This window comes from Alternaria atra (assembly GCF_907166805.1).
Source record: "Alternaria atra isolate CS162 genome assembly, contig: 21, whole genome shotgun sequence".
Taxonomy (NCBI): Eukaryota; Fungi; Ascomycota; class Dothideomycetes; order Pleosporales; family Pleosporaceae; genus Alternaria; species Alternaria atra.
Window position 1 is genome coordinate 2,383,740 of NW_025091319.1, and position 24,228 is coordinate 2,407,967.

The 24,228-nt window shown below is 50.7% G+C and overlaps 12 protein-coding genes across 12 annotated transcripts; 3 read left to right on the forward strand and 9 right to left on the reverse strand.

Annotated features, from left to right (window-relative positions):
* Positions 1-517: 517 nt before the first annotated feature.
* ALTATR162_LOCUS1207 (uncharacterized protein) lies at positions 518-1,311 on the reverse strand (the record flags this gene model as incomplete). Its single annotated transcript, XM_043308802.1, has 2 exons — positions 518-1,072; positions 1,129-1,311. The coding sequence occupies 2 exons, from the start codon at positions 1,309-1,311 to the stop codon at positions 518-520; spliced, it is 738 nt and encodes a 245-aa protein (XP_043164737.1).
* Positions 1,312-2,515: 1,204 nt separating this feature from the next.
* On the reverse strand, positions 2,516-2,755 carry ALTATR162_LOCUS1208 (uncharacterized protein; the record flags this gene model as incomplete). The annotated part of the gene is made up of 1 exon (XM_043308803.1): positions 2,516-2,755. One exon carries the CDS (start codon positions 2,753-2,755, stop codon positions 2,516-2,518), a length of 240 nt encoding a protein of 79 aa, XP_043164738.1.
* An 831-nt stretch (positions 2,756-3,586) lies between these two features.
* Positions 3,587-4,078, reverse strand: ALTATR162_LOCUS1209 (uncharacterized protein; the record flags this gene model as incomplete). The annotated part of the gene is made up of 1 exon (XM_043308804.1): positions 3,587-4,078. One exon carries the CDS (start codon positions 4,076-4,078, stop codon positions 3,587-3,589), a length of 492 nt encoding a protein of 163 aa, XP_043164739.1.
* A 714-nt stretch (positions 4,079-4,792) lies between these two features.
* ALTATR162_LOCUS1210 (uncharacterized protein) lies at positions 4,793-6,427 on the reverse strand (the record flags this gene model as incomplete). The annotated part of the gene is made up of 1 exon (XM_043308805.1): positions 4,793-6,427. The coding sequence occupies one exon, from the start codon at positions 6,425-6,427 to the stop codon at positions 4,793-4,795; it is 1,635 nt and encodes a 544-aa protein (XP_043164740.1).
* A 1,011-nt stretch (positions 6,428-7,438) lies between these two features.
* Positions 7,439-7,951, forward strand: ALTATR162_LOCUS1211 (uncharacterized protein; the record flags this gene model as incomplete). The annotated part of the gene is made up of 1 exon (XM_043308806.1): positions 7,439-7,951. One exon carries the CDS (start codon positions 7,439-7,441, stop codon positions 7,949-7,951), a length of 513 nt encoding a protein of 170 aa, XP_043164741.1.
* An 80-nt stretch (positions 7,952-8,031) lies between these two features.
* Positions 8,032-8,523, forward strand: ALTATR162_LOCUS1212 (uncharacterized protein; the record flags this gene model as incomplete). Its single annotated transcript, XM_043308807.1, has 1 exon — positions 8,032-8,523. The coding sequence occupies one exon, from the start codon at positions 8,032-8,034 to the stop codon at positions 8,521-8,523; it is 492 nt and encodes a 163-aa protein (XP_043164742.1).
* A 417-nt stretch (positions 8,524-8,940) lies between these two features.
* On the reverse strand, positions 8,941-9,819 carry ALTATR162_LOCUS1213 (uncharacterized protein; the record flags this gene model as incomplete). Its single annotated transcript, XM_043308808.1, has 4 exons — positions 8,941-9,258; positions 9,337-9,520; positions 9,627-9,667; positions 9,718-9,819. 4 exons carry the CDS (start codon positions 9,817-9,819, stop codon positions 8,941-8,943), a joined length of 645 nt encoding a protein of 214 aa, XP_043164743.1.
* A 641-nt stretch (positions 9,820-10,460) lies between these two features.
* On the reverse strand, positions 10,461-12,587 carry ALTATR162_LOCUS1214 (uncharacterized protein; the record flags this gene model as incomplete). The annotated part of the gene is made up of 2 exons (XM_043308809.1): positions 10,461-11,972; positions 12,024-12,587. The coding sequence occupies 2 exons, from the start codon at positions 12,585-12,587 to the stop codon at positions 10,461-10,463; spliced, it is 2,076 nt and encodes a 691-aa protein (XP_043164744.1).
* Positions 12,588-14,167: 1,580 nt separating this feature from the next.
* Positions 14,168-14,434, reverse strand: ALTATR162_LOCUS1215 (uncharacterized protein; the record flags this gene model as incomplete). Its single annotated transcript, XM_043308810.1, has 1 exon — positions 14,168-14,434. The coding sequence occupies one exon, from the start codon at positions 14,432-14,434 to the stop codon at positions 14,168-14,170; it is 267 nt and encodes an 88-aa protein (XP_043164745.1).
* Positions 14,435-16,276: 1,842 nt separating this feature from the next.
* Positions 16,277-18,252, reverse strand: ALTATR162_LOCUS1216 (uncharacterized protein; the record flags this gene model as incomplete). Its single annotated transcript, XM_043308811.1, has 3 exons — positions 16,277-16,911; positions 16,962-17,909; positions 17,967-18,252. The coding sequence occupies 3 exons, from the start codon at positions 18,250-18,252 to the stop codon at positions 16,277-16,279; spliced, it is 1,869 nt and encodes a 622-aa protein (XP_043164746.1).
* Positions 18,253-18,943: 691 nt separating this feature from the next.
* On the reverse strand, positions 18,944-20,532 carry ALTATR162_LOCUS1217 (uncharacterized protein; the record flags this gene model as incomplete). The annotated part of the gene is made up of 2 exons (XM_043308812.1): positions 18,944-20,463; positions 20,520-20,532. The coding sequence occupies 2 exons, from the start codon at positions 20,530-20,532 to the stop codon at positions 18,944-18,946; spliced, it is 1,533 nt and encodes a 510-aa protein (XP_043164747.1).
* A 772-nt stretch (positions 20,533-21,304) lies between these two features.
* ALTATR162_LOCUS1218 (uncharacterized protein) lies at positions 21,305-24,140 on the forward strand (the record flags this gene model as incomplete). Its single annotated transcript, XM_043308813.1, has 3 exons — positions 21,305-21,736; positions 21,959-22,692; positions 23,894-24,140. The coding sequence occupies 3 exons, from the start codon at positions 21,305-21,307 to the stop codon at positions 24,138-24,140; spliced, it is 1,413 nt and encodes a 470-aa protein (XP_043164748.1).
* Positions 24,141-24,228: the final 88 nt, after the last annotated feature.

Here is a 24,228-nt window from a genome sequence, read left to right on the forward strand (position 1 = left end):
ACTCACCCAGGGAAGATCGATGGACACAAGCTACCCGAATCAAACAGCAACTCCAACTTTGATCTTTTCGAACTCAAAGACATCGATGTTCTGGCCACCAAGGCCGTTGCCATCAAGAGTGCATGGTTTCCGGCCGAAATGAGGTGTGCGCATGTTCGGAAGAGACGGTTGTGTGAACAAGGTTGTTACTTTCTAGAGAAGGGTGGAGACGTGACAAGATGGTGGTGCAAGAGGGAGGACTGTGAAGGACATGTGTACTGTGGAAGAGTCATGACGGATGATAAAGGAAGAAGTTGCTTTGGCAAGAAGGGAGGGAGAATGGTATGCTTAGAAAGATAGCCTTAGCCATCTCTTCATTGAGTCTCTTGATAGGGCAATACAACAAGCAAAGATATGATCATAATGGTATTATGGAAATGTTTGTTAAGCGACGATGCGTAAGTATGTATAGGGTATTCGCTAAGTCAAAACTTGTTTGGGTTGTACGGCAGGAGGTAAAAGTCTCGCTCCTAAATCTCTACAAGAAGAAAGCAGCAACAGCGGCACCAAGACCGGCCAATGCTGGGACTTGGATCATCTGGGCAGCACCAGTGGCTTGCTCGAGAGAGCTGGAAGTTGCAGAAGGTCCGGAGCTGGCAGCAGCCTCTGAGTCGGAAGCGGTGGCAGTGGCGGATTCAGAAACAACGGAGGTGATGGTGGAGCGGGACGCTGTGACAGAAGCGCTGCCAGCGGACACTGATGCGGCCGCGGACGCACTAGGAAGCGGATGATCGACGTTGGTAACGACGACAGGAATCATGTTGAAGTAGCCCTCAGGAAGAACCGTAGACATTGAAAGAGCGGCGTCCGCGCCATCAGGGCATAGGTCAGAGGCATAGTCGGGGTCGGCGCATACAGAGCTCATCGCATCTTCGAGACCCTTTGTAGTCATGGTGCAAGTCGCTTCGGCCTCGTCGGTGTTCTGACGTGAGCACTCACCCAGAATGGCAACAGTGACGCCATAAGCAGAAGCTGATGCTTCGAATCCGTAGTAGGTGTTACCTCCGACAGTAATCGTTGCGGGAACATCCGCCTAATCGCAGTAAATCAGTGAATGTGGTCGATAGAGTTGAACTCATTGCTACTCACCAGTGAATCCTCCATAGTAGCAGCTTGTATGTCCAAAGACAGGGTTGTGCGGCCGTTGTCAGCGTTGACAAGGGAGGCTTCGTATTGCATATCGTTATTCTCCAGACCTGGCATCCAGAATGATTCGGTTGTTATGGCCGCAGCGGATGAGGCGAAAAGCGCCAAGGATAAAAGCTTAGACATTGTGCTGTTGGTATTGAGAAGAGTGAAAGTGCTGTGTAATGATATATTAAGTTTAAGTCTTGGAAATGTTGTAAGGAACGACAGACAGTAACGAGTGATGCTTGACGATGACAAGAAGACTCGACGAGTATGGGATATCCAGTCTACTTATTGGGAGGATTTGGAGACTGATCGCTTAACCTGACAGCGCATGATGCGGGAGGCCTAACCCGCGCTGGCCCCTGAAAACTATATGAGCCGCTGTTCCAGGCACACCGGTATCTGATATGGTCTAGCTGTGGTCTATTTACGCGACTGTTGCCTAAAAGAAATTGCTCGTAAATCCTCCGCATAGTCGTTCGGGTGGAGCAGAGCATGCTGCAGAGTGACGTCGATAAGCCGTGAGGCACGCACAGAGCCACAAGATAACGCTCTCAAGCTCTCACACTCGATCTGCAACGTAGTCCTACTGACTCAAGCTTCGTGTGCTCAGTACTTGTTTCTGTGTTTGTCGTCTTGGTGTAACGGTGGTAATTAGATGTTTAGACTTCGCGCGCAAAGATTTGACAGGCAGGCGAACTTTGTGGCTTGCATCTTGGGCCCAAGCGTGTTTCGGGCGGCGCTCTCTGAGCCAGTCATATGGATTTCAGCGAGCTGGCAAGCGAGATCCCACATGCCAGCCCTATGCAGACTCCGGGCGTTCGGGTGGGTCGTAGATTCCGAGGGCGCGATGAGGGAGAAATTTCGCAGACGTGAGCATGCAAACAGGCACGGGAAGAAAGCGGACATGCCAAGCGCCGCTGACATAACAAGAATGTGGGAGCTCGGCAAGTTTCTCCACAGCCTCGCGAGTATCGTTACACAACATACAAGTTTTCAGCACGATAATGGCCGTTGTAGCACGAAGACGATTACCAAAGAAATGTTCAAATTACAACACAGCTAGGGGTATCGCGCTCAAAGAAGCAATATAACACAATACAGACGCCGATCCTGTGCCACTCAACCACGTCAGCCATGTTATCCGGGTAAAACAAGCTCGCCAGCCCAATACACCAAACCCCCTATTCGACCCCGTCCTCAGACCGTTCATCGTTGTTTCTACGATGACCATCTGCCGTCACTACTCGGTCGATGCGCACAGGCTCAAAGTCGTCAGGGAGACCTTGGTAGTAGCATCCGTCTTCTCCTCCATCAGTCGAGAGCCGTCTCATTTGCGGTCATTTCAGGCCTCGTCTTGGTAGTACTGAGCGCCACGGCGCATACCACTCGAGAAGTTGTAGTCATCATCGTCGTTATCTCTTGCGCGAAGGAGTTCCTTGGACCAACCCTGGAAGGGCTTCTTGAGCGCCGCCCTCAAAGAGGAAGAAGTCGCAAGCGCATGATGTTGGCTTGACGAGGAGCGCTCGACTGGCGCTGTTACAGAAGAGCTGCGACTTGATGGCTTGGAGGTTTGCGCGACCATGTTGAGAGTACAATTGAGTGTAAGATTGGATGTTCAGGCGAATTGGAAATTCGTAAGTGTGGCGAGAGAGAAGTGACGATTGCTAATGTTTGCTTGCTTGATGAATAGTTTCCTTCAGGCTGCTGAGTACCGCCTCAATATATACTCGTCTTGTTGCAAAGTCGAAACTCATCGGTCCCAACAATTGTACGGCCGAGTCATCGCCGAAGAGCCTCATCCAAATAGACTGCATTTATCGATACAAAAGACCCACTGGAATCATGCATTTTCAAGATTCTGTTTACCATGATTGGTCAAAAACTCGACTTTCTCGATTCAGCTGGAACGAATTAGGGAGTCTGTGGCAAATCGGGTACAACTCGGATTTTCGGAGATGATCGGCGAGGCTCGAATCGGGATACTTCGGAATACACGAGTCTCGAGGACGCTGCCAAGGACACCAGACAATCACAAGCACGTCAAGACATGACCAAGTGGAAATGAAGAATTCATTTCTTCTAGGGCTAACTAGTTGAGTCTCGCATAGGAGAGTCGTTAGACGGACTCGTAGCAAGGACCTCTGCCCAAAAGCACGCCTGGCGTAACGATCATTCTCAGCCACTTCAACAAGCTCAGTCAGCTAATAGTAAAGCCTAGAAGTACTCACGGGAGGTGTTTCCTGCTTAGCGTCACTTGCATCGTTGTCAAATACGAGTATCACCTAGGCGAACTCTAATCACTCATTGCAACCCTTGCCTCTACCCGTCTAATAGCGTCCAGACATTCGACTAGGTCTTGCTGCGCCAGTGCGTTGGTGTTTATGGCTACGCGCCGCGCCGGGATCAGGGCCCTTCACTTGTTGAGCAGTTCGAGTTTCTTTACTTCGTCGGTCGAATCGTCGTGTTCTTGCTTCGCTCGCTTGATCGCTGCCCCGATTTGATCCATTTGGAGCGCCGACTCCTCAATCACGGTGTTGTATCTTCCAACGAGCGATTGTAATTGCTCCAGATATACCTTCATCTCTCCAGAGCGTGCACTCAGGATGAATTTGGTGCGGCACATAGGGCAGGTCGCGTCTTCATTCTTGTGAAGCTTTGTGTGCAGCCAAGTGTATAGGCAAAGCTTGTGGAAAACGTGGGGCAGCTGACAGACCTTGGTTTGGACTAGGGCTGTGCCTGAAACGTACGACGCTTGCTTGACGATCTCTATCAAATCAACCTTCTCAGAGGCGCCGCAAATGTCGCACTCGGTGCCATGCATGACATAGTGGTCATCTTGAAGGTCATCAACGCTCTCATTAAAGAATGCGTCGAGGCTCGGGCTAGTTGTCATGTCGTTGGGCATGCCGTGTGAAGTCGAAGCTTAGTTCAGCTGGAGAGTTGCACACTGGGAGTACACGTTGGGAGTAGATTTTAAGTGGTGTGGTTGATATTGAGAAAGACAGATGGACCATCGTAGTAAGAAGAACTTACCCTCACAACGTAAGTGAAAACTGATAAGCACGGCTGAGAATCTTTCTCAGATTCCCTTTTCACTTTTGTAAGACCTTCCAAGATACAGCATGGATACGAACAAGCTCGTAGCCTGGCTTCTATAACCATAGAAGCTCGGACGTTGAACATGATTTCGCTGATGAGCCTCCACTTCGCGGGGTGGAGAGTCGAAGTGGCTAAATAATTGCCTTACCTATCTATGGCTGGAGGAAACACAAGTTATGTCACTAGCAGCTCTGGGTGTCGTTCCTCGAGCCCGGAAACACAAGATGGAAGGCCCATCAGACCGTTCAAAGAGAGGAGACGGACTATCTTACGGAAAGTTCTATGAGAGAGGATGGTAAATCCTGGATCGAGAGAGGCTGAATTCAGGGAATTGTTCTTCAAGACTGACCAGAGAGCTGGATAGAAGAGATATTGGGTCATGAAAATGGAGGGCGCATTAGTACCGGTTACAACTCGAATAGAATCAATGAGATGATAACCGAAATTTGTTCTCGTGAGAAAGTAGCTAGTGGAATCCAGGACCAGATGATGCACCGCCGGTGCCGTGTACATCTGCAGCTCACACATCACCTCTATACATTTTGTTCGACTCCTTGAACGTCCCATGAAACCCAAAACTCATCGGTCCGTCCATCTCCGCCCTTCCAACCTCCTTCAGATCTTTCGCACTGAGCACGAGCAAGTAGCTCTTCTCCGCATATCCATCCAGAACCACACTCAACAGCACACCATCGTCTTCCTCCACGCCTTCGGGATCAGCGACGAAGATGGCTTCGCCAGACGTATGACCCTCTTGTTCCCAGAAGATAACTTCCTGGGTCTTGTTGTCGAACTTGACAAGGCCGTCAAAGAACGAGGATTTGAGACGGTCGGCACATCCATACGTATAGCGGTGAGGTCTTGTCAGATATGCGGGGTTAAGGGTAGGTAATTCCATTGACTTGAACTTCTCAGCCTGGAAGACAAGTTCAGCGGGCATTGGAGTAGAGACACCAGCATCAACACTAGGAAGGCGGAACTGCGCTTGCATCGGCAGGCAGGTAATGCGCTTCTCGCCCTGGTAGTCTGGTGTGTCGATGGAAGAGATAACGTTATCGTAGTAGAAGCGCTTGATGACGTCTAGATTTTCAAACATGCTAAGCTCGGTGATGATGTCTGTTTTGCTGGGATCATAGGCTGACGGCTCTTCCCAGGCGTTGATACTGTGGAAGCAGAAGAAAGGGTCGCTCTCGTAGGTTGCTACAAGTCCTTTGCCGTGTCTACGATCGATGACGTACCATGTGGCTTTGGAGTTTGAGTCGAAGGGTGCGATAGAATCGACGACGTTCTTGTTGTACATGAGTGAAAGGCCACTCCATGTGATATGACTGTTCCAGACACAAAGTATGACATAGTTTTCTGACAGAAACAGTGAGTGGATATATGCGGGCGTGCCATGGAATGTGGCAAGCACCTGTGTCTCGCCCGAGGATGCTGAGACGCGGAAAATGCGGTAGGTACTTTTGTATCCAAAGTCGAGATTGAAGTTGTACATATCACCTGTCCTAGGATCGGACTTGGCGTGAGCGGCGGAGAAGGGCCCTTTCAACTCTGGATGGAGAGATTCTTGCGAAGCGTAACCTCGCGGCTCTAAAGTCTCTGGGTCGATCTCTTTGATCGCTGCGGAATCTGTTCGGGCATGTAGAGTTTCTATCCCGCCAGTGTGTCCATTCGCCCTGGGCTTCGTGCCGTCGGAGAGTTTGTCGCTTCCGGGCATGTTGATAGACAGTGTAACGCCAACGTTACGTTCGCTAGGTGTTGATACGAACATACTCATGAGTTTTCTGAAGAAGCTTTCACATGGATCACGCTTTGATGCGAATGTTGTGCTGTCAAGCCTGCCAGTTCTGCGAACGGTCTCGAGATACTCATCAACTGTGCGTCGAGAGCGGTATGTAACTTTTGCTGGGCCGTTGGCGTCCTGGAAGTCTACCTGGAAGCGATGCACGCATGAGAACCCATCAAACCAATGTTTTGCTGCCCAGATCTTTCCATCATCTGTCTTCGCCTTGTAGCCGAGTGGCCCTGTCCGGTAAAGTACGCCTGCCGCATAGCGTGGGATAGTACCTTTAACGGAGAGTTCGACAGGTTCATGCTCCTCGTAGTCTGTATCGAAGCCTGCCGTGTTGGGCCAGATATCCGTTGTTGCGACCATGTTGGCGATCGGTTTTCCAGCTGCGCGGGACGTGGGCGGTAACACAGCAGTAAGGTGCTTTATAATAGCTTAAGAGGAAGATGTAAGGGTTGTACAAAGTAGGTTTGGCCTAACAGTACGGCTAGGCCAGTGGCGATGACGCTAGTCAGGCAAGCGTAACCAAAAAGATGCAATGAGCCGACTGGATGAAGCCACGTCGAAATAAGAAGCAAAGTTATTGGAATGATTAGAAATTCCTTCTGAAATAGATATATATAAAGACCTGTGGGAAATTCCCAGGCTCAGCGTCGTCACACACGTTCAGGAGAGCCTCGTGCGCCGGCCGGCAATCGGCACATACTTTACGTACGTATCGTAAACAACAGAAACATTGTTCATTTGCTGATGCAGAAACAAGGACGAACACGGCTTCCGATGCCGTTTGTAACGGCCGTAAGCAATCTTTCCCCAACATGCCAAACGATGCCAAGGACACGTTCTCCAGTCACAGATATTTGGTGGCTGTGCTGTTGACTCCCCCTTACTGAAAGACATGCAGGATTTCGCAGATATCGGTCTCGGTCTCCGTAAGTCGTGAGGCCAGATAGACCATACGGACATGGCGGAAAGGCGGGCATGTATGAGTGTCCAAACTCACATTGCGTAGATGTTGCAGGCATCGTTCAATGTTGAAGGACACCCTTGTCGCATAATCGCCCCAGATGCAGATTAGCACGAACGCAGTACTAGCGCTCAGCCCTACGGCGGGCTTTGGCAGTTGCATCATCAATTTGGAACTCGAGATTGTCTTTCACCCAAGTCACATCTTCAACGCCACGACCATCATTGCTTCCGAACAAACAACGGTCTGTTCGAGTATCGGAACCGTCCTCCTCTCCTTATATGGACCGCTAGCGGCTGTCAACTGCTACCGAACAACCACCGCGCGCAAAAAACCCCACCTCGCTTTGTTGTTCAATACACTCCACCAACTCGTAAACCCCAACCACACAAACACAAACGTACGACACGATGGGGGCCATATTCTCCCTTCCTTTTACGATCCTCAATCTCCTGTTGCCATTCACGCGATCCGACACGCCGTTGTCGCAAGACCTCTTTCATACAGCCGTCCTATGCGGAACGTTATATTTCGCCCCACAAATAGGCGAATGGTACAATGCGCAACGGCAAGCAGCAGAGACAGGATCAGGCCAAAGAGAAGACAATGAGGACACGAATCGCCCGGTCGAGCAAGCGACCAGAAACCGAGGCGATACACGAGAACAAGAACAAGGTGAACAACTCCCTCTAGACGAACGTTTGGTCCTTCAAGACGACGGCACAGAACCCGCGCGACCACCCCGAGCACCCACTCCACCACCCCACCAAGCCCACGTCGAAGATCTCCCCGAACCACACCATGCTCAACAACGCAACCACGAAGCACAAGAAGCCCAACTCCCCGACGATGCCTTCGCCCCCGGCCCCGCAAACCCCCACCACAACACAACGCAAACCGCCCGCCCCCAACGCAACGCGTAGTCGGTACCAAAAAAGCTAAATCACTCGCCCGAAAAGACCAACAACGCGCCTACAACGAATGGCTCCGTTCCGAGGCAGAGATGAGGCGCCTCCAAGAAGCCGAAGGCCGCGAGGAACGTGAAGCAGCTTCTGCAGCGGAAAAGGCTCGACGAGCAGCTGTAGAAGAAGAAATTCGGGAAAGAGCGAGACAAGAACGGGAGGAACGGAAGGCAGAGGAGAAGCGGGAAGCGGGTTTGGAGGCTGAGAGGAGGGAACGGGTGGTTACGTTTGTGAAGGAGAAGATGAGGGAAATAGGGGCCGTGGATCTTGTGGATGCGGCGTGGAAGGAGGGTAAGGATAGGGTCTGGGTTGAAAGATTGATCAGGGCGAGTGGGCTTATGCAGCAGTTGCAGAAGGAAGGGGGGCATGTTATGATTACGGGGCGGGATTGGCTTGTTAGGATCGACGAGGATGTTATGGCGAGAGCTTATGCAGAGGCCGAGCAACTTGGGGAGAGGAATGGTGGTAAAGTCGGATTCGAAGAGTTTGGAGGGATACTAGAGAGGGCGGTCCTAGGGAGGGCGGCCGCTTAGATGCATACCTGACGTTTGAGCACGATATACATACAGAGAGTGCAGATATAAGATACCCATACATGAATTTGAATAGTACGTTGAAGTCTCTCAAGATGATGTGCACAGCAGGCGCTATGGCTTCGCCGATGGAGTGATTATTCACTGCTATGGAGCTTCCTTCCAACAGCGACTCTGGTCTCTTTTCAGCCAGTCTGTGGCCATCAACATCACCTCGCACGCAGCAACTGCTCATTTGAACGTGGTATCGTATTGTCCATTTTTGTCATGCAACCATGAAAGAGGTCTTATTCGCCTAGGAAAGCCATGCCATGCATAAGATCCCTCATCCCGTCCGATCAAAATACGACCAGAACAGCCATTCGAAAGAACTCCTCCCAGAGACACCATGCACACCCATACACAGAACGCACGCCCTTATCGGTTGGACTTGGCGACACGCTCGAGCTCATCCTTCTTCTTGATGGCGTACGAGTTGCTGCTTCCCTTGGCAGCGTTGATCAGCTCCTCAGCAAGGCACTCGGCAATGCTCTTGACGTTGCGGAAAGAGGCCTCACGGGCACCGATGGTGAGGAGGGAGATACCCTGGTTGACACGGCGGAGGGGAGAAACATCGACGGCCTGGCGACGGACGGTACCGGCGGAACCGATACGGGTGGAGTCTTCACGGGGACCGCAGTTGACGATGGCATCGACGGCGACCTGGATGGGGTTCTGGTCGGTCATGATGTGGATCTGCAATTGTCAGCCTTCTCCTTACGCGCATTCCGTGCCACTTTCGCGGTCCGAAATTCTGGCGACTTGTAGACGTACGATCTCGAAAGCGTGAGCAACGATACGGACAGCCATGAGCTTCTTTCCGTTGTTGCGGCCGTTCATCATGAGCGAGTTGGTGAGACGCTCGATGATGGGGCACTGGGCCTTCCTGAACCGCTTGACGGCATATCGGCCGGCGGAGTGTGAGATGTAGACAGGCGAGCGGATCTGGATGTAGTCGCTGCGGCTTCAGTTAGCCGAAGGTCTCGCAGCGCAATACAAAGTATCCAATGCCACCATTGTCCCTTTATGTAGGTATGCGGCGCGATATCGTGGGGGAAACGTACGTCAATGAGATGTCGCGGACCTCGACCTCCTCGTAGGACCACTGCGAACTGTTAGTTTTGCGTGTGTGAGCGGGAATCGTAATGCGCCTGCCTTGTTGAACAGCTTAACGCTGCCCTGCTCGTCGGTGACATCCTTGGGAAGGATGTTGATACCGGTGGGGTTCTCGACCTCGATTTCTCCGTTGTCAGACATGATTGCGGTTGTCGGTGTGGGAGGGAGAAGGAGGGTTGGGCGTCAAAGTTCGTAGTCGCTGTCGATGAATACTGAAGTCAGTCCTTGGAGTGGTGGGCATCGAATTTCGACTCGCTTGATCCGCCAATAGTGCGCTAGTGGGGCTTGGCGGCGTTGCGCGCCTGCCATCTGTGAGCCGACAGCACTAGAGCCGACATCCAATACCTCACCAACTTCTCATGAGAAGAACTCCATTCTTCCTTACCTGCGTGCATTTCCACACTCAGCATACAGATAAATGCTAATAACCGAGGAAAACAATGTTCAAGATCACGGCCTTCTCATTTCTTGCAAAGCCAGTGTTGTATAGGATACCAAATAGCAGGAGCGGAAGACATCAATACTCGATTACAATATTGTAGAAACTAGCAAAAAGCACAACTGTGGTATATAACGCAGTCGCTGCTCATCAAAGCCAATGATGCATACAACCCAAACGCCAGGTAGAATTCAAAATGCAGCAAGAGCCTCCAACGCCATGCAATGCCGCTAAGCGCGAGGTAAAGTCGCAACGGGGAAAATCAATGGTATCACGACTCTCGCTGCGCTCTCGTCAGCATGGCAGCCACTAATCACTCTCAAAGACCTCCTTTCCTGATCGCTTATCTTAGCTTCCGCGATACACTTCGTACTCGAGTCACAGGCGCACTGATGTCTCTGCGGTCCTTCGCACCTTCGACCATCTGCTTCATTGGCGTTCCGTGACCAGCGGCCATGCTTCTAGCACGTCCTCTGCGTTCACGGATTGCTGCGAGAGCGGCTTCTCGGTCGATGCCCAGCTTGTTGAGTGACAGTTCACCCAAGACAGGCGTCTGTGCATTGGCTGCAGCATGTGCTATAGTTGAAGGAGTCATAGGCCCTCGGCCGGGCTTGAATGCCGGAGTGGCAGGAGAGAAGTGAAGAGGGATGGTAGTGGTGGTGGTGATTGTGCGGGTGAGATAGGGAGTCGCAGGACCTGTAGGCTCCCGGTCCGGCGTCGGTGGTGACATATCCTCATCTTCGCTGTCATCGACGGCATCTTCGTGGATGCTGATGTCTACGGCCTTGCTCTCCCTACGAGCAGGAAGAACAAAGTCTACCCTCGATGCTGGGCGAGACTGTGGTAGAGATACCTCAGCAGGAAGGACTGAGTTGCGCATGTTGGCATTGTCCGCCGGTGCATCGGTCATCTCAACTACGGGCAATGGTTCTGCAGGTGTTGTCAAGTCTGTCGATGGGCGCGACTTCATGGGAGAGGGCACAGAACGGAAGGTTCCTGTGTCAGGGGAGAAGGCGACAACTGTCTCAGGCTCCTCGGCCTCTGTCTTGACTACGACGTCTTCCGGTGGTGTGATGGGGCGCTCATTCTCAACAGACTCCTGCTTGATCATTACGTCCTCCATGAGTTCGTCTCCGTGGTTGCTAGGCGGAGGTGTGGAAATGGGTAGCGAGACCTTGATGCGCTGCATCTCAGCTTCTAGGGAGTTGTCGTGAACGTAATGCTTTCCGGTGTTCTCAGCAATGCGGCAAGAGCAGCACTGGAACTGGCATTCCATCTTCATGAAGTCGATCTGCTCTTCGGCGCGCTCGCGGGCACGCCTCTCTGCCGCAAGCTCCTGCTGAACGAAACGCAGATCAACTGCGTTCTTCTTTGGAGACACATTTTCTTTGTCGTCGTCCTCACGCGAGATGTTGCGTGGCTTGCGTGGTGATCGAACGGGTGACGCGAATTCGTCGGTCTCTTCGCGGTCGGCGGATGGGAGCGGTATTTGGCCTTCGGCAGCGATGCGTAGGACCTCCTCCTCTTTCAAACTCGTCTTAAGAGCGTCGCGTTCTCCCTCTACAAGGCCCAGCTTTTCTGACAGTGTCTGCACTTCTTCGTTCAGTCGGTTGGAGACACTCTCAATCTCAAGTTGCAGGTTATACACCTCGTTCTTGTACTTGGCGGCTTCATCGGTCTTGAACTTGACATCCGACTCGACCCGCTGTAGGCTGCGCTGGAGCCCCTGCATCTTAGACTGGAGCTGTGGTATCATCGCGGAAGTCCGTAGCTTCTCGTTGTTGGCATCGATGAACTCCTTCTTAGCGTGACGATATTTGCCTTCGTAGACTTGGCTACGTCGCTCTGCTTCCATCTGAAATCTATTAGTCGCTGAGATAAATGCACAAGGACATAATGTACTTACCGCCCTAGCCCGGTCACCCCTCCACTTCTCTTCGTTTTCCTTAAAAATCTTCTCCCACTTTTTGATGGCAGCTTTGCTCGCCTCGCGTTCCTTCTCGTATCGTTCCTTGGTAATGGCCTCCCCCAGTGACCCGCTCGCGTGCTCGAGTTCACTCTTCAGCTCATCAATGCGAATGTCGCGTCTGCTCAGTGCCATTTCCTGTTCCCGTTCCTTCTTGGCATGTTCCTTCTCGATCTTGTGCAACTTCTCTGCATGTCGTATTCTCTCCTTGTCGAGCAGTTCCTTGAACCGCTTGCATGCTTCTTTTGGGTCCTTAACCTCGAGGTTCTCGAACATGCCTGCGAGTGCTGTGACGGAGACATCGGAGTCGGTTCGGCGGTGTGTATGTCGTAGCGGCGAGTGGGGACGGAGGTTCGGCGTAGATGGCGATAGGACTGGTGATGACCCCCTAGAGTCGCCATACGGAGATCTTGAGCCTGCACCGCGGTCGGGGCTAGCAGGAAAGATGGGCATCCCAGGCGAGAAGGGAGCCTTGTTGGGCGAGAGAGGCGGGGGCGGATCCATGGGGACCGGGGATTCTTTGAGGCGCGCCAACTTGACGGTTTGGGGGGTTATGTATGTTGTCGAGGGGTAGCACCTGCTATGAGTTTGATTTTGAACTTTGGTAGTCTAAGGAAGTTGTGCAGCACATCTATGTAATGTGCGGTGGTGCGAGCTCAGACGATAAATGGTAAACAGCGCTAGCCGGCAACGCGACGCTACTTCCTTGCACCATAGCAACGCGCACAGGCCACTTGAACCGCGAACCCCACGTCATCTTCTCCGTTCGTTTGGACAAGCTGGGGGTATACCTTGCTAAGTACAAACGGCTAAACACTATATGTTTTCATTGCCAAAGGAGATCCTTGGAGGTTTTGGCTTCGAGTTTCTTCACAATACTTGCGGGACAGAACAAATTGTATACCTTTAGGCTACCTAGGTACACTCTGCATTTCAGTCACGGCTTAGAATAACAAACCGTACTCGCGAAGCATTGTTGGGTAAACGAATGTATTGAGCAGGCTTTGTAGATAGCACAGCAAACTCCATCAACCAGACCATCATCTCAAAATCAACCTCAAAAACATAGGAGATACACCAAGCGCATTCTACGGCACTTACTCCAGCTTATGACTAGGCCACCGAGCCCATCCCTTAGACGCTTGTGTAGGCTGCTCCATTTAGAACTGCCACATATCCTCCTGTCGACTGAGCTGGCGGCGTGTTATATACCTCTGAAGCGGCGGAAGAAGAGATAGTGCTAGTGATCATAGTGCTGGGCGCCACCGAAGAGTCTGTCATGAAGTCAGCATGTGGGCTTTCCTAGACGAAAGCATCCGAGGATTTCATACTAGATATCGCGGCGCTAGCTGAGGTTGGCACTAGTGTGATGCTAGACGATGAGTACGCTGCTCCGCCTGTTGCGGTGGGGATGGGGTAGATTCGGTAAATTCTGCTGGGGTATGGAACTCCCGCTATTGGGGATATTGGAAGACCATGTGAGGGGTGAGCTATCATCTCGGTCTTAGTAAACTTCCTCAACAATACGGAAAATTGTCAAGAATGGAACTAAACATACTCTGCAGAGTGCTTGAGGTCATCGCCGATACAGGCGCCCCAGATACTTCCGGATATCCCGAGACTACAGGCTGGACTGCGGGGTACTGGATAGTCATGTTTCCCGGTACTAATGGAAGAGGGGAATTTGGAACGTAGACATCTGTCATGAAGCTGATGATCGAAGTGGGGGCTACAGTAAGGACTGGAGATGGTGCCGAATAAGCAGGAGACTCTAAAGGATGTCAGTCTGCGCTGTTCGAATCGATATGTGAAGTTCGGCATAACGAACTCAATGTATTGGAGATGTAGATATCGCTCTCTAACAGGGACGGGCCGATGCCACTTGACGACATATATCCCGTTCCATAAGCTGAAGTCTTGGTGTATCCTGTGAGATTGGCATATACGGTATTGACGCCATGCTTGTCAGGTACGTATTATGCGATACCTGTGCTCCTTGAAGATCGAGCAAGGTAGTAGGGTAGAGTGCTACCGATGCACTCGCATAATTGGAAGCATATGACTTAGGTGTGTCTACAGAGGAGTCAGTCATTCATATCGCAAGGCAGTATCTCCTGAATAATGGAGATGTCAAGAGATGAGAAGGAAGCATTCATACTGAAGGTACTTGCGATAACAGGACCATGTCCACCACCATCGGGTCCAATGGCCATTGATGTGGGAGTAACGGCAGGGTAGCCAGATGTAGCAGGATTTTCGGGAGGTGGCACAGACGATCCATCGGTGTAGCCCATGGCGCTACTTGATACCTTCGAGCTCGAGGAAGGATCCGTTGGATAACCTTGCGTCATGTCAGATTTTGTAAATTAACGTTAGTGTACTTTTTCCTGACCATATATCGTACCGCCAGTCGTTGTGGGGTAGTTGCCAGTTTCCGAGGCGAGCGGCACAATGTTTGAGCCCGAAAGTGTCACGGTCGCGGTCGACAAAGTATTACAAGACGTACTAAGGCTTGAGGTCTCAGGAACCATTGAAGACAAGCCGGTTATAGTGGTCAGGTGTGGATATTCAGTGCCTTGGTAGCCCGAAGGATAGTAGTGTTGGCCACTACCGTCGAATTCATCGGATGTAGGGATCACGGGACGAGCGCCTCTAGGTACGACGCGAGCGGATGTGAAGCTGCTCGTGATCAGAATGGAGAAGAGGGTCGTCTTAGAGAAGTAAAGAGCCATAACCCTGAGTGAGCTGCGCCGATTGTTCGATATTGGACGAGTGTTGGTATAGAAGCTGTGTTCGAGATGAGGAGCGTGTTGAAAGTACTTGAGAGAATAATTGAACAAGAAGTGACATACATATACTTTCACAGCCTGAATGGTATCAAGACATCTCACTACAACAGAGTGTCGCAAGCTATAAACATGTAATGTTAGACCCATTCGTTTCTGCTCCATTCTTCCATATGACTGGCTCTAGGAAGTGTTGTCTTGTGGCGACGTTCGCTTGCCCAAGATTTTGAAGGAGGCGTAATCCATAACCGCCCCAATTGACCCCAAACCTGCAGTCGAAGACTGAGGCACGGGTTTGAGATTGTAGTGATAGCCCCAGATGAAGACCATCAATGCGACCTTAGTGACGGCGTGCAGAAAGACACATCTCATCAACGTAAGTGGTACACTTCCGAAGTACTTGCGGTATTTGGTTGAGGTTTCAAGTTGAGCCAGAAGCTGCGTGGCGCCGCGGAGATACAGATGCCATGACAATAGTACCAGTGTAGTATATTATGACCAACTAACGGAAAGCTTACTCGGTTGCACTCAGATGTTTCCTTTCCTGAGATCTGCAGGACTTCTTTGTGCTAGGCCAGCTCTCGTATTCCGTTATTTCCAGGATTTATCTTTTTCCAAAGCCCAGAATAGATCTGAGATACGCTTTGAACTTTGCTGGGAACAAAAACTACCGTATCGATATACGCCACACGATATAAACCCATGTCCTGCACTCGCAGCAGCGCGTCATAAGGCAAGGCATCTTCAACGCTTCAGGGCAAATGTTACTCGTACCAAGCAACTGCGAAAGGTCTGAAACCGACGAATCATCGTGGCAATGTCAGCGTCATTGCTGGCTGTGGTGAAGGACTGTCGGATGATCTCTGAGGTGTTCGGTCACCGAACGCTAGAGATGGGTGGGGCCGCAGAGCCCCACAGTAGCGCTAAGGCGAACGTATTCTTAATGTCTCTGCCTTGCGGCTTGTAAGTTCGTAATGAGGTTTTCACGTTCTGCGCATGCAGGCTCGGTGGAAATGGTACTTGGTAAGCTTAGATATCGATACCAGAAAACACAAGACAATTGCTTCAAGTCGCAGTCTAATCTACATGGACTCGCAACCTAGCGCCGAGCAACCAATGAGATACATAGTAATCCGAAAACTCCATACATACAACGCTCGCTTGACGAAGACTATTAATAATAAGGGCGCTCGGCTGTTGGTAATGTGTAGTATGTTGTAGCAGTCTGGAAACGCCCGCTCGTAAAGTTTAGGCAACTTTTAGTAACATTGAGAAAGGGATATAGTGGACGTGATCCGATGACGGCAGCATTTGAATCGTACTGGTGACAATGGTATCGAAGTAATCGTACCGAATTCGGTCAAAAGTGTCGAAAAAAAGGGTGGGTACGTTTGCTCATGATCTCAATCAGACTTCCCATGGCTGTCGCTGACGGTTGACTGTGCCGTAGGATCTCGGCTCGTCCTCTTCGAGCAGGCTTTCCATAATTGATCCAACATCGGTGTTGGTAACGGTGATCGCATCTTCCTCGTCCAACCTCTTCCGCATACGGTAGACCTGTACCGTAACGTAGGTGACTAGTGTCGTGCCCACAACAAACGCCGAAGCTGCCAGGAAGATGTTGACGGGAATTGGATTGCCACCAAATGTGCCCTTGGTCAGGGCATCGACTGCAGTCTGCGACAGATTGACCAGACCAGACGTGCAGATGATGGTTCCGTAAACACGTCCGAAGGTAGCGAAACCAAAGACCTTGGTCGCGTAATCAGACATGGCTGAGTAGTACAGCGGACGTAAGAAGACAAATAGGATGACGTTGACATATCCGGCCCAAAGTGCACAAATAGAACCGATGATGCCGATAGCGGAGGTCATGAAAACAATGATCAGGAGGACGCCGGGCGTGCTGACATTATCAAGCAGAGCGCCGAGGAATGGGGTAGCGATAACTCCAGCGAGGGGCAAAGCAACGTCGAAGAAATCGTTGACCTTCTCGGCTAGTTCGACGGAGCCAAGCATGTAGGTGTACTGTTCACGAATAGCTTTTCTGTGTTAGAATGCGCTCGTATAACACTTCAAACAGCTTACTTACTTGCGATTTGGTAGTTCATGCGCACCATCTGGATGACAGTCAAAAGAGTGAGCAGTATGAACCAGGGCGTCAACATCTGATCTTTGGCAGACTTGTTGTGCAGCGCGCCCCAGACACCGGAGTTCTCTAGTTTTTGCTCTGCCTTCTCCTCCCGAATCTTACGTGCCGCTTCATCGCCAATCAGTTCGTCAAGTTTGCTCAATCGCTCCTTGCGACGTGTGCTACGGGCTTTCCTTCGCTTCCAGATTTCGTTGTCGGGTAACTCGTCATCCGAAGAATGTACATCTCGCATGGCATCTTCAGCCCTTTGGATCTTCATCTCAAGCTGTGCCTCAGTCTTGTAGTTCTCCGTTGGTAAGAAGGTCAGTTGCGCGATAACGATTGTTGCCGGAACGATGAGATAGACTAGAAAGAAGGTCTGAGGCTTGAAGGTTCGGTCGCTAGCATCGTAGATAAGCCTGTAGAAGAGGAAAACTGCTGCCGATGCATCGAATGCGCCAGTGACGAGCGCAACGATGCTACCCGCATACTTGGGGAAGGCGTTAGCAATCTGGAAAGAGGGCAGGAAGACAAATGTGCCTCCGAGGGCGAGGAAGAAGTTTCCAATTGTATATCCGTCAAAATGCTCGATCTGAAAAGCGAGACTCATTAGGATACTTCCGACCGCGAGACAGAAAGAACCGATAAGGAAGCAAAGCTTGGGCCCATAGCGATCAAGCAAGGTGCCGACTGGTAAAGCAGAAACATTTGCGGTCGTTGACGCCAGCGAAAAGAAGAAGTTCAATCGGAGATCTTGCTCGAAACAAACTTCAACATCGGCATCCACCTCTTCGGGTGTGCACAAATTTCTGAAAACGCCTTCCTTGATAAGAATTGGCTTCAACGCTGCAAAGCCGAAGACGATACCGCTAGCGAACCAACACGCGAGAACCGTTGCGATGACCTGTGCTGCAGTCGAGTTTTAGTGGTTAGGAACTGGATGTTGTAGGATGCGGCCAAACTTACCGATACGTTTGCCTGTCGGCACCTTGTACGGCGTCAAGCCTCCAGGTTCCTCACCCGCTACGGGCTCATCAGGTTTCGGTATTACATCGTAACTGATAACTCTCCTCACGCTCTTTCCCGGGGCGCTCAAAAAGCCAGCCCCCGATATCGCGCTTTCAAGAGAAAGCCGACGTTCCGCAGCATCCTGTCGGCTAATCTGGCGGTCGACAGGCGGTAAGAACAAATCTACCAACGCCTCCTCGCGATCAGTGCCCTCTTGCTGTGTAACATGCTGAATCAGCGACATGGGAAGTCTGCAATTGGGCGCTCGTTGTTGAAAACGCAGGGCAAATTAAGCGTCAGAGGAAGAGAATCGAAAGAGTCGTGAGGTGTTCGGCTCGTCGAGGGCGACAGAAGCTAGAAAAGCGGGCAGGAGCGGAGTTAAATTGATGCGTAGTACCCTGACACGAGACCCACGATCTAGACATAGCGATCGCGGGGGTCACATGTCACATGCGACACGCTCCCGGCTTCATGGAGCCGTTGAACATGTTGTGTAAACGTCAGTAAACACTTCTGCAACCATGACGGTCGAGTATACCTTCGAGCGGGTACGCTGCATGCTCGCTTACTAGAGAAACGCCGCGAAACGTCTAAAATGGTCGGCGTTGTTGCTATTGATTGGTCGTCCCGCGCACCAAAGTCGGCAGCGAAATCGCCGATCTCCCCATCCATCTTCCCGCAGGTTCCATGAGTTGCAACCTTGGAACCCGGCGCACAGGGTCTTGATAAGAGAAAAGCAAGTAATTTGATATTTGAAACGCGACACCGCAAGTTCGTCAAATAATTCTCTTATCGCTGGCATGTGAGTTCTCTAGGCTTTGCCTAACACGTGAGGTCTACCCTTAACGTAACATTACAATCTGTTTGCTCGGCACATCAATAGAGAACATAGTGTGTACCTTTAGGGTGCGCTGTTGGAGACTCCAATTCGTCATCTATTCCTTGTGGTATATATTCGCATCGAAGTTTGTGGGAAACTGATCTCGTCCTTCAGCATCGCTCCGCACCCAAACCGCAACGCTAGTGCCTGGGCACTTGAACAATCCGTATCCTTCGCTGTCGATCTCAACCTCGCCTTCTTCCCACCCAAGAATATCAGTCCATTTCTCACCCGCGTGCATCTCTCCAACAGCCATCTTGATCTGACCAGGTCCTGCGTTGCTCATAACACACGCTAGACCCGCTTTCCTATCCCATGTTCCACGACGCACAAATCCGATGCAGTTGGCTTCGTTGAAATAGTCTTCTTGCGTTCCGTACGCGAAGAGCTTTCGTGCAAGAATAAGATCAGCAAGCTTTCCGCCGCATGAAGCGGGAGTCTCGTGTGGCTCGGAGAGACCATAGAGGTCACCATAGAAAGGACATGGGTAACCCTCCTGCCTCAGCAGGATGAGGGCATAGGCGAGGGGCTTGAAGAAACCCTCAATCTTGGTCTCCATGACCTGTCCTGGCTGTGTGTCGTGGTTTGTTACGACCGTAACAGCATTCGTGGGTCGCATTTGAACAAGCGTGTTATCGTAGACCTTCCTAAGATCCCCCGACTCGGTTGTGGAGATTGATCCAAAGTTGTTCAAGAGAGGCGAGTCGTAGAGAGCGAACTCGTGGTTCATACCTTCAAGCCAGTCGCTCATCTCCTTTACGTCGCCCGACCAGAATTCACCGACCACGAAGATGTCGTCTCCGCACTGTTTACGCAAATTCTGAATCCACTCGTTTGTAAACCTTGAGCTGAAATGTTGGACAGCGTCTAATCGGAAGCCCTTCAAGCCAATCTCCTTTGTAATCCATACTCCCCAGTTCTTCACGTCTTCCTGAACTTCAGGATGTGAGTAGTCGATGTCGGCGAACATCATGTAATCCGCGTTGCCTTGCTCGTCGTCCACAGATTGCGACCAGCCTTTGTTGTCGCCAAGAATCTTGAAGATGGCTTTCTTCTCGTTGGCTTGATCCCAGTCCGTACCTGAGAAGTGCTCCCAGTGGTACTTCATCTTGGAGTACTGTTCGCCACGGCCCGGGAAGTCGAAACCTAGCCAGCCCTCAATCTCATAAGCGTCGGAGATCTCTTTAGTCCGGTCGTTCTGGTCAACCTCAACAACGCGGCATTTCTCCGTTCTATCAGCGCCGGCTTTGTGGTTCAGCACTGCATCCCAGTAGAGGCCTACGCCGTGTTCCTTGGCAACCTTGGTGAGCTCGAGCAGTTCGTCTTTAGTACCCCATTTGGTGCCTTTCTGGCCTTTTTGGTCAAACTCGCCAAGGTCATACAGATCGTAGATGTCGTAGCCAACGCCCTTGGGGTTTGCGGCTTTGCAGCCAGGAGGTAGCCAGATGTTTTTGATACCGATGGCTTTTAGCTTAGGAAGCTGCTCGGCTAGTCGCCTCCAGTGCTTGTGGTCATCGGGAACGTTCCACTCAAAGCCCTGGAAAAGGGTGCCATTCTCCGGTGTCGGCTTCTGTTCTTGAAGATTGTTAGACTTGGGCTGTTGAGAGGAGTGAAGGAGTGGGCAAACCAACCTTCGGAGCTCATCGTGAATTATCAAGAGAATTTTTCTGTATTCTTAAACTTTTGCCTTTAAAGGCTACGAAAGATTTGAAAACGGAGGTTTAGTCTTCACAGGTGGTCGAGCGACCAAATTTTCACTGGTACCATGTTCGAATTTAAGGAAAACATTACTGCTGATAGCGCGTAACAAATCCTGCGTTGGCCGGAACTTAACAGGTTTGTCTATCACGTTCCCTGCGTTTTCGTTGGCAACCGAGCTACGAAGTAAGGGTGCACGGGTGGTGAAAGGGCCTGGAAGCGGGTGGGGGCGGCGCTGTTCAACAAAAGGCAACCAGTGACGTCAGCTGGGGCTCAGCAATCCCTCCGCGGACTTGAACACTGCAAAGATGCGTTGTCCAAATAGTAAACAGAGAAGGACAGACAATCAGTCAATAGCACATGCACTTGGAGGCCATCTGCAGTTAATAACGTTAGTGGATGCGGAGATTTTACAAAAAGATCGTCGCTATTGTGACATCCGGGGAGAGGGGAAGCGGCGGAAGAAGCTAAGCCGACTTAGGTAAGGCGCTCTCTGGATGGTGTATCCCGACTTCGTGGTTTCTCCTCTTTGATTGGTACACTGTTTGCAAGTCTACATGGTAAATGCAACTCTCATATTGAAGTACCGGAAGTTTACAGAGAGCACTTTCACCGTTTTTCTCATTTGAGGTAAGGCACTGCCTTGCTGCCTGATTGCATAATCATTACGGCTCTCTCAGTGATTAACTCACCCTCGACTGCCTCGCTGACCTCAACCATGGACAGAGCGCTTGATCGCCAAGAACAAGAGAAAGTGCGCACTGCACGCGCTAACTTCTACAACACCCTCAAGCGCAAGATTTCGACTTCGCCCACATCAACATCGACAAATTCAACCTCACCATCACCAATAAAGCAGCCTGGAGGGATTCGACAAGACCACGAGCAACGCAATACCAGTCCTATCTCTACCATACCAAACAAACGTTTCCAAATGGGTCTCACCAAGGCCTCAAAGGCCGAACAAGCGTCCGCTCATGAGAAGAGCCAACTCATCATTCGCTTTTACGATCCCAATGTGTACGCTAAGGACGCGCTCAATCGCCAGCTCCATGAGATATTAGCATGGCCAGACCACAGGCTAGAATCCGCCCACAACTATATCCAGATGCTCTTTCCGCTGCCAGAAGGCTCTCCTTTCAATATGGAAGTAAGTTTCCGGGTCCGCACGAATGAGTTTGTCTTTTCTGAATTGTGCCCTGATGTCGGAAAGGTACTCTAAAGGTATTTTCCATACTTTGTTTTGCGATATTTGTAGAACATATCAAGTGTGTACCTTCAGAGCGTCTTCTCCAGCACAATGGTATCAGCCAGAAAAGACGAGGTCTTTCGTATCTCTACTTGGTTTGAGCAGCATGCTGACCATATACAGGCCCCAGTCGTCAGCCTCGAAGTAATGCAAGCGTTTCGTTCACGAAGTGAGCTACGGCAGGAACTACGACGAAGCTTCGAGCGTATGCTCAGCTTCTACGGTTTCAAGGTGTCTACCAAGTCGGAAGCCGAGTGGCAGAAAGAGCAAGACGAGATGAAAGTTGCAGAGTTCAAATCTGCTGGCCTTGGTGTCGCCGATCCATTGCTTGCGTCGGCACTAGATGCTAAGCTTCAGAAGACAGCGGATGTTGGTCATAGCACGCCCGTGACACGGGCCGCTACAGAAAGTTCAATCACAGATACATACCCAGACCTACCCATCGATGCAGATTCATCGGCACCAAAAGGGAAAGCGCTGGCCCAGGCAAGTGAATCATCTGTATTAACACCGTCTTTCCCATCAGGCGCCTACACCAACGTCTCCACGTCCAATCCACTTCCGTACCACATCGTCCGTGCACCTGGGTGGCGCAAGAAGTTTGCCAACTGGGCCATCGACTTCGATCACAACCATCTCCGTATAACGCGTATCCTTCGTTGTCTCCGTGTGCTTGGGCTCCAGACCGAGTATACCGCCTTCTTCACTGCACTCGAGCGCACATACAACGACCCCAAGATTAGCATCAGTGATAAGAGCATGGGCTTCTGGAGGTTAGCTGTTACAAACCCCTTGCACTTGGCCCCGGACGGCAAAAAGTGCAAGTGGCTGATCGGCTGGGAGAAGGAGCAAGAAAGGTAAGTTGTGGCTGTACAAAACGCATATGAGACATACTGATTTTGTACCTCCACATCTGCAGCCTGCTATGTGGTAATGAAGCGAAACTGAGGAATGAGCGGGATGGTGTTCAGAAGACAAAGTCGGTCAAATTTGACAAAAACCTGGAGAAGTTTGACGATGACGTAGAAGCTTAAGGTATACCCTAGAGGCTACATTGGCTTGGATGGTTATAGATCGCTAAGATGAACTAATTTGTATACCTTCAGCGGCCGTTTGGCGTTGCGTCACAGCCAAGAAATGATGGACCCTTTCGTAGTCCTACCATAGACCAAGCAAGTCATGTTCACCTCCCCTCACGAAATCTTACCCACTAGGTCGTGTCTAACACCTATTCATATTCCCTTATTCGCAACTTTAGGAGATTGTACATTCTGCACATTAGGTGCACTATGAACACTCGTTCGCATTGCGTGTTTTTTGTCTTGCTTCCTCCAAAACATCCTGAGAAGGATACCTGCGAAGAAGCGTGTTTTCCCCGAATTGTATCTAGTGGGAACATGCGTTAAAAGTATTCGCAAAGCTTTAGATAGATAGAAATATGATAGAACACAGAATATAGTTCCATTTAGTGTTTTTATTTACTTACGAGAAACGAGCTTCTAGGTAGGTAGCAGTGCGTATTGGCCCCACGCGCCCGATCGTAGAATAATCAGGCTGCCGCAGCGCACTCGCTGTCACTACAACTACTTCAATACAAGTTCCAATTCTACAAGGTAGAACAGCCTCAGCGACATAGAAATGTGCGATACACTAGTCTACGCAACTCATGACATTACACCCGAGGTATCGCATCGCATTGCCCTATCCTTATAACCACCCATCAACTAATAAGTGAATTTGGGTCTGGTCTGACTTCGACCTGACTTCTAGACATAGACCTGGAATACCAGCCGACGAAGCTACCCTCCATTACACACTAGTCTCCCCCAACACACACACACACGAGCATTTCGACAGAACCTCGCAGATTGAAACTACCGTGTCCACTGGATTTGGTACTGCTTCTTGGGATGAAATCAAAGGGTTGCACTCAAGGATCTGCAAGCTGGGTCTACTTCGTATGCATCCTGTTATATTCCTGATACTGGATTAGCAGTCGACGGAGGACCGTACCGTTGTAGTTATGTATAAATCAAAAACTAGCAATTGTGAAATTAGAAAAGATGTGGAAGGTAATGAGGTTGAGGGTGGTGTGACGGTTTGGCAGACGTATGGTGTTCCGTTCGAAGATGCGGATCTTGTTGAGTACGCGCTTGATGAATTTGTTACCCCGGAAGGGGTGGATAAGCACTTTGTGGAGGAGGTGGAGCGGGGCGATGCTTTAGAGGAGGAGAGTGAGGAGGGGAGCAAGAGTGATTCGACGGATGAGGAGGATATTGACCGGAAGTGGGAGTACATGTCCTAGAGCTTGGATGAGAGTTTCTTTGGGCTGACGTGTAGAATGTGCGATCTCCTATACATGTGAATTTCCTAATCCGCTAGTGCTATGCATG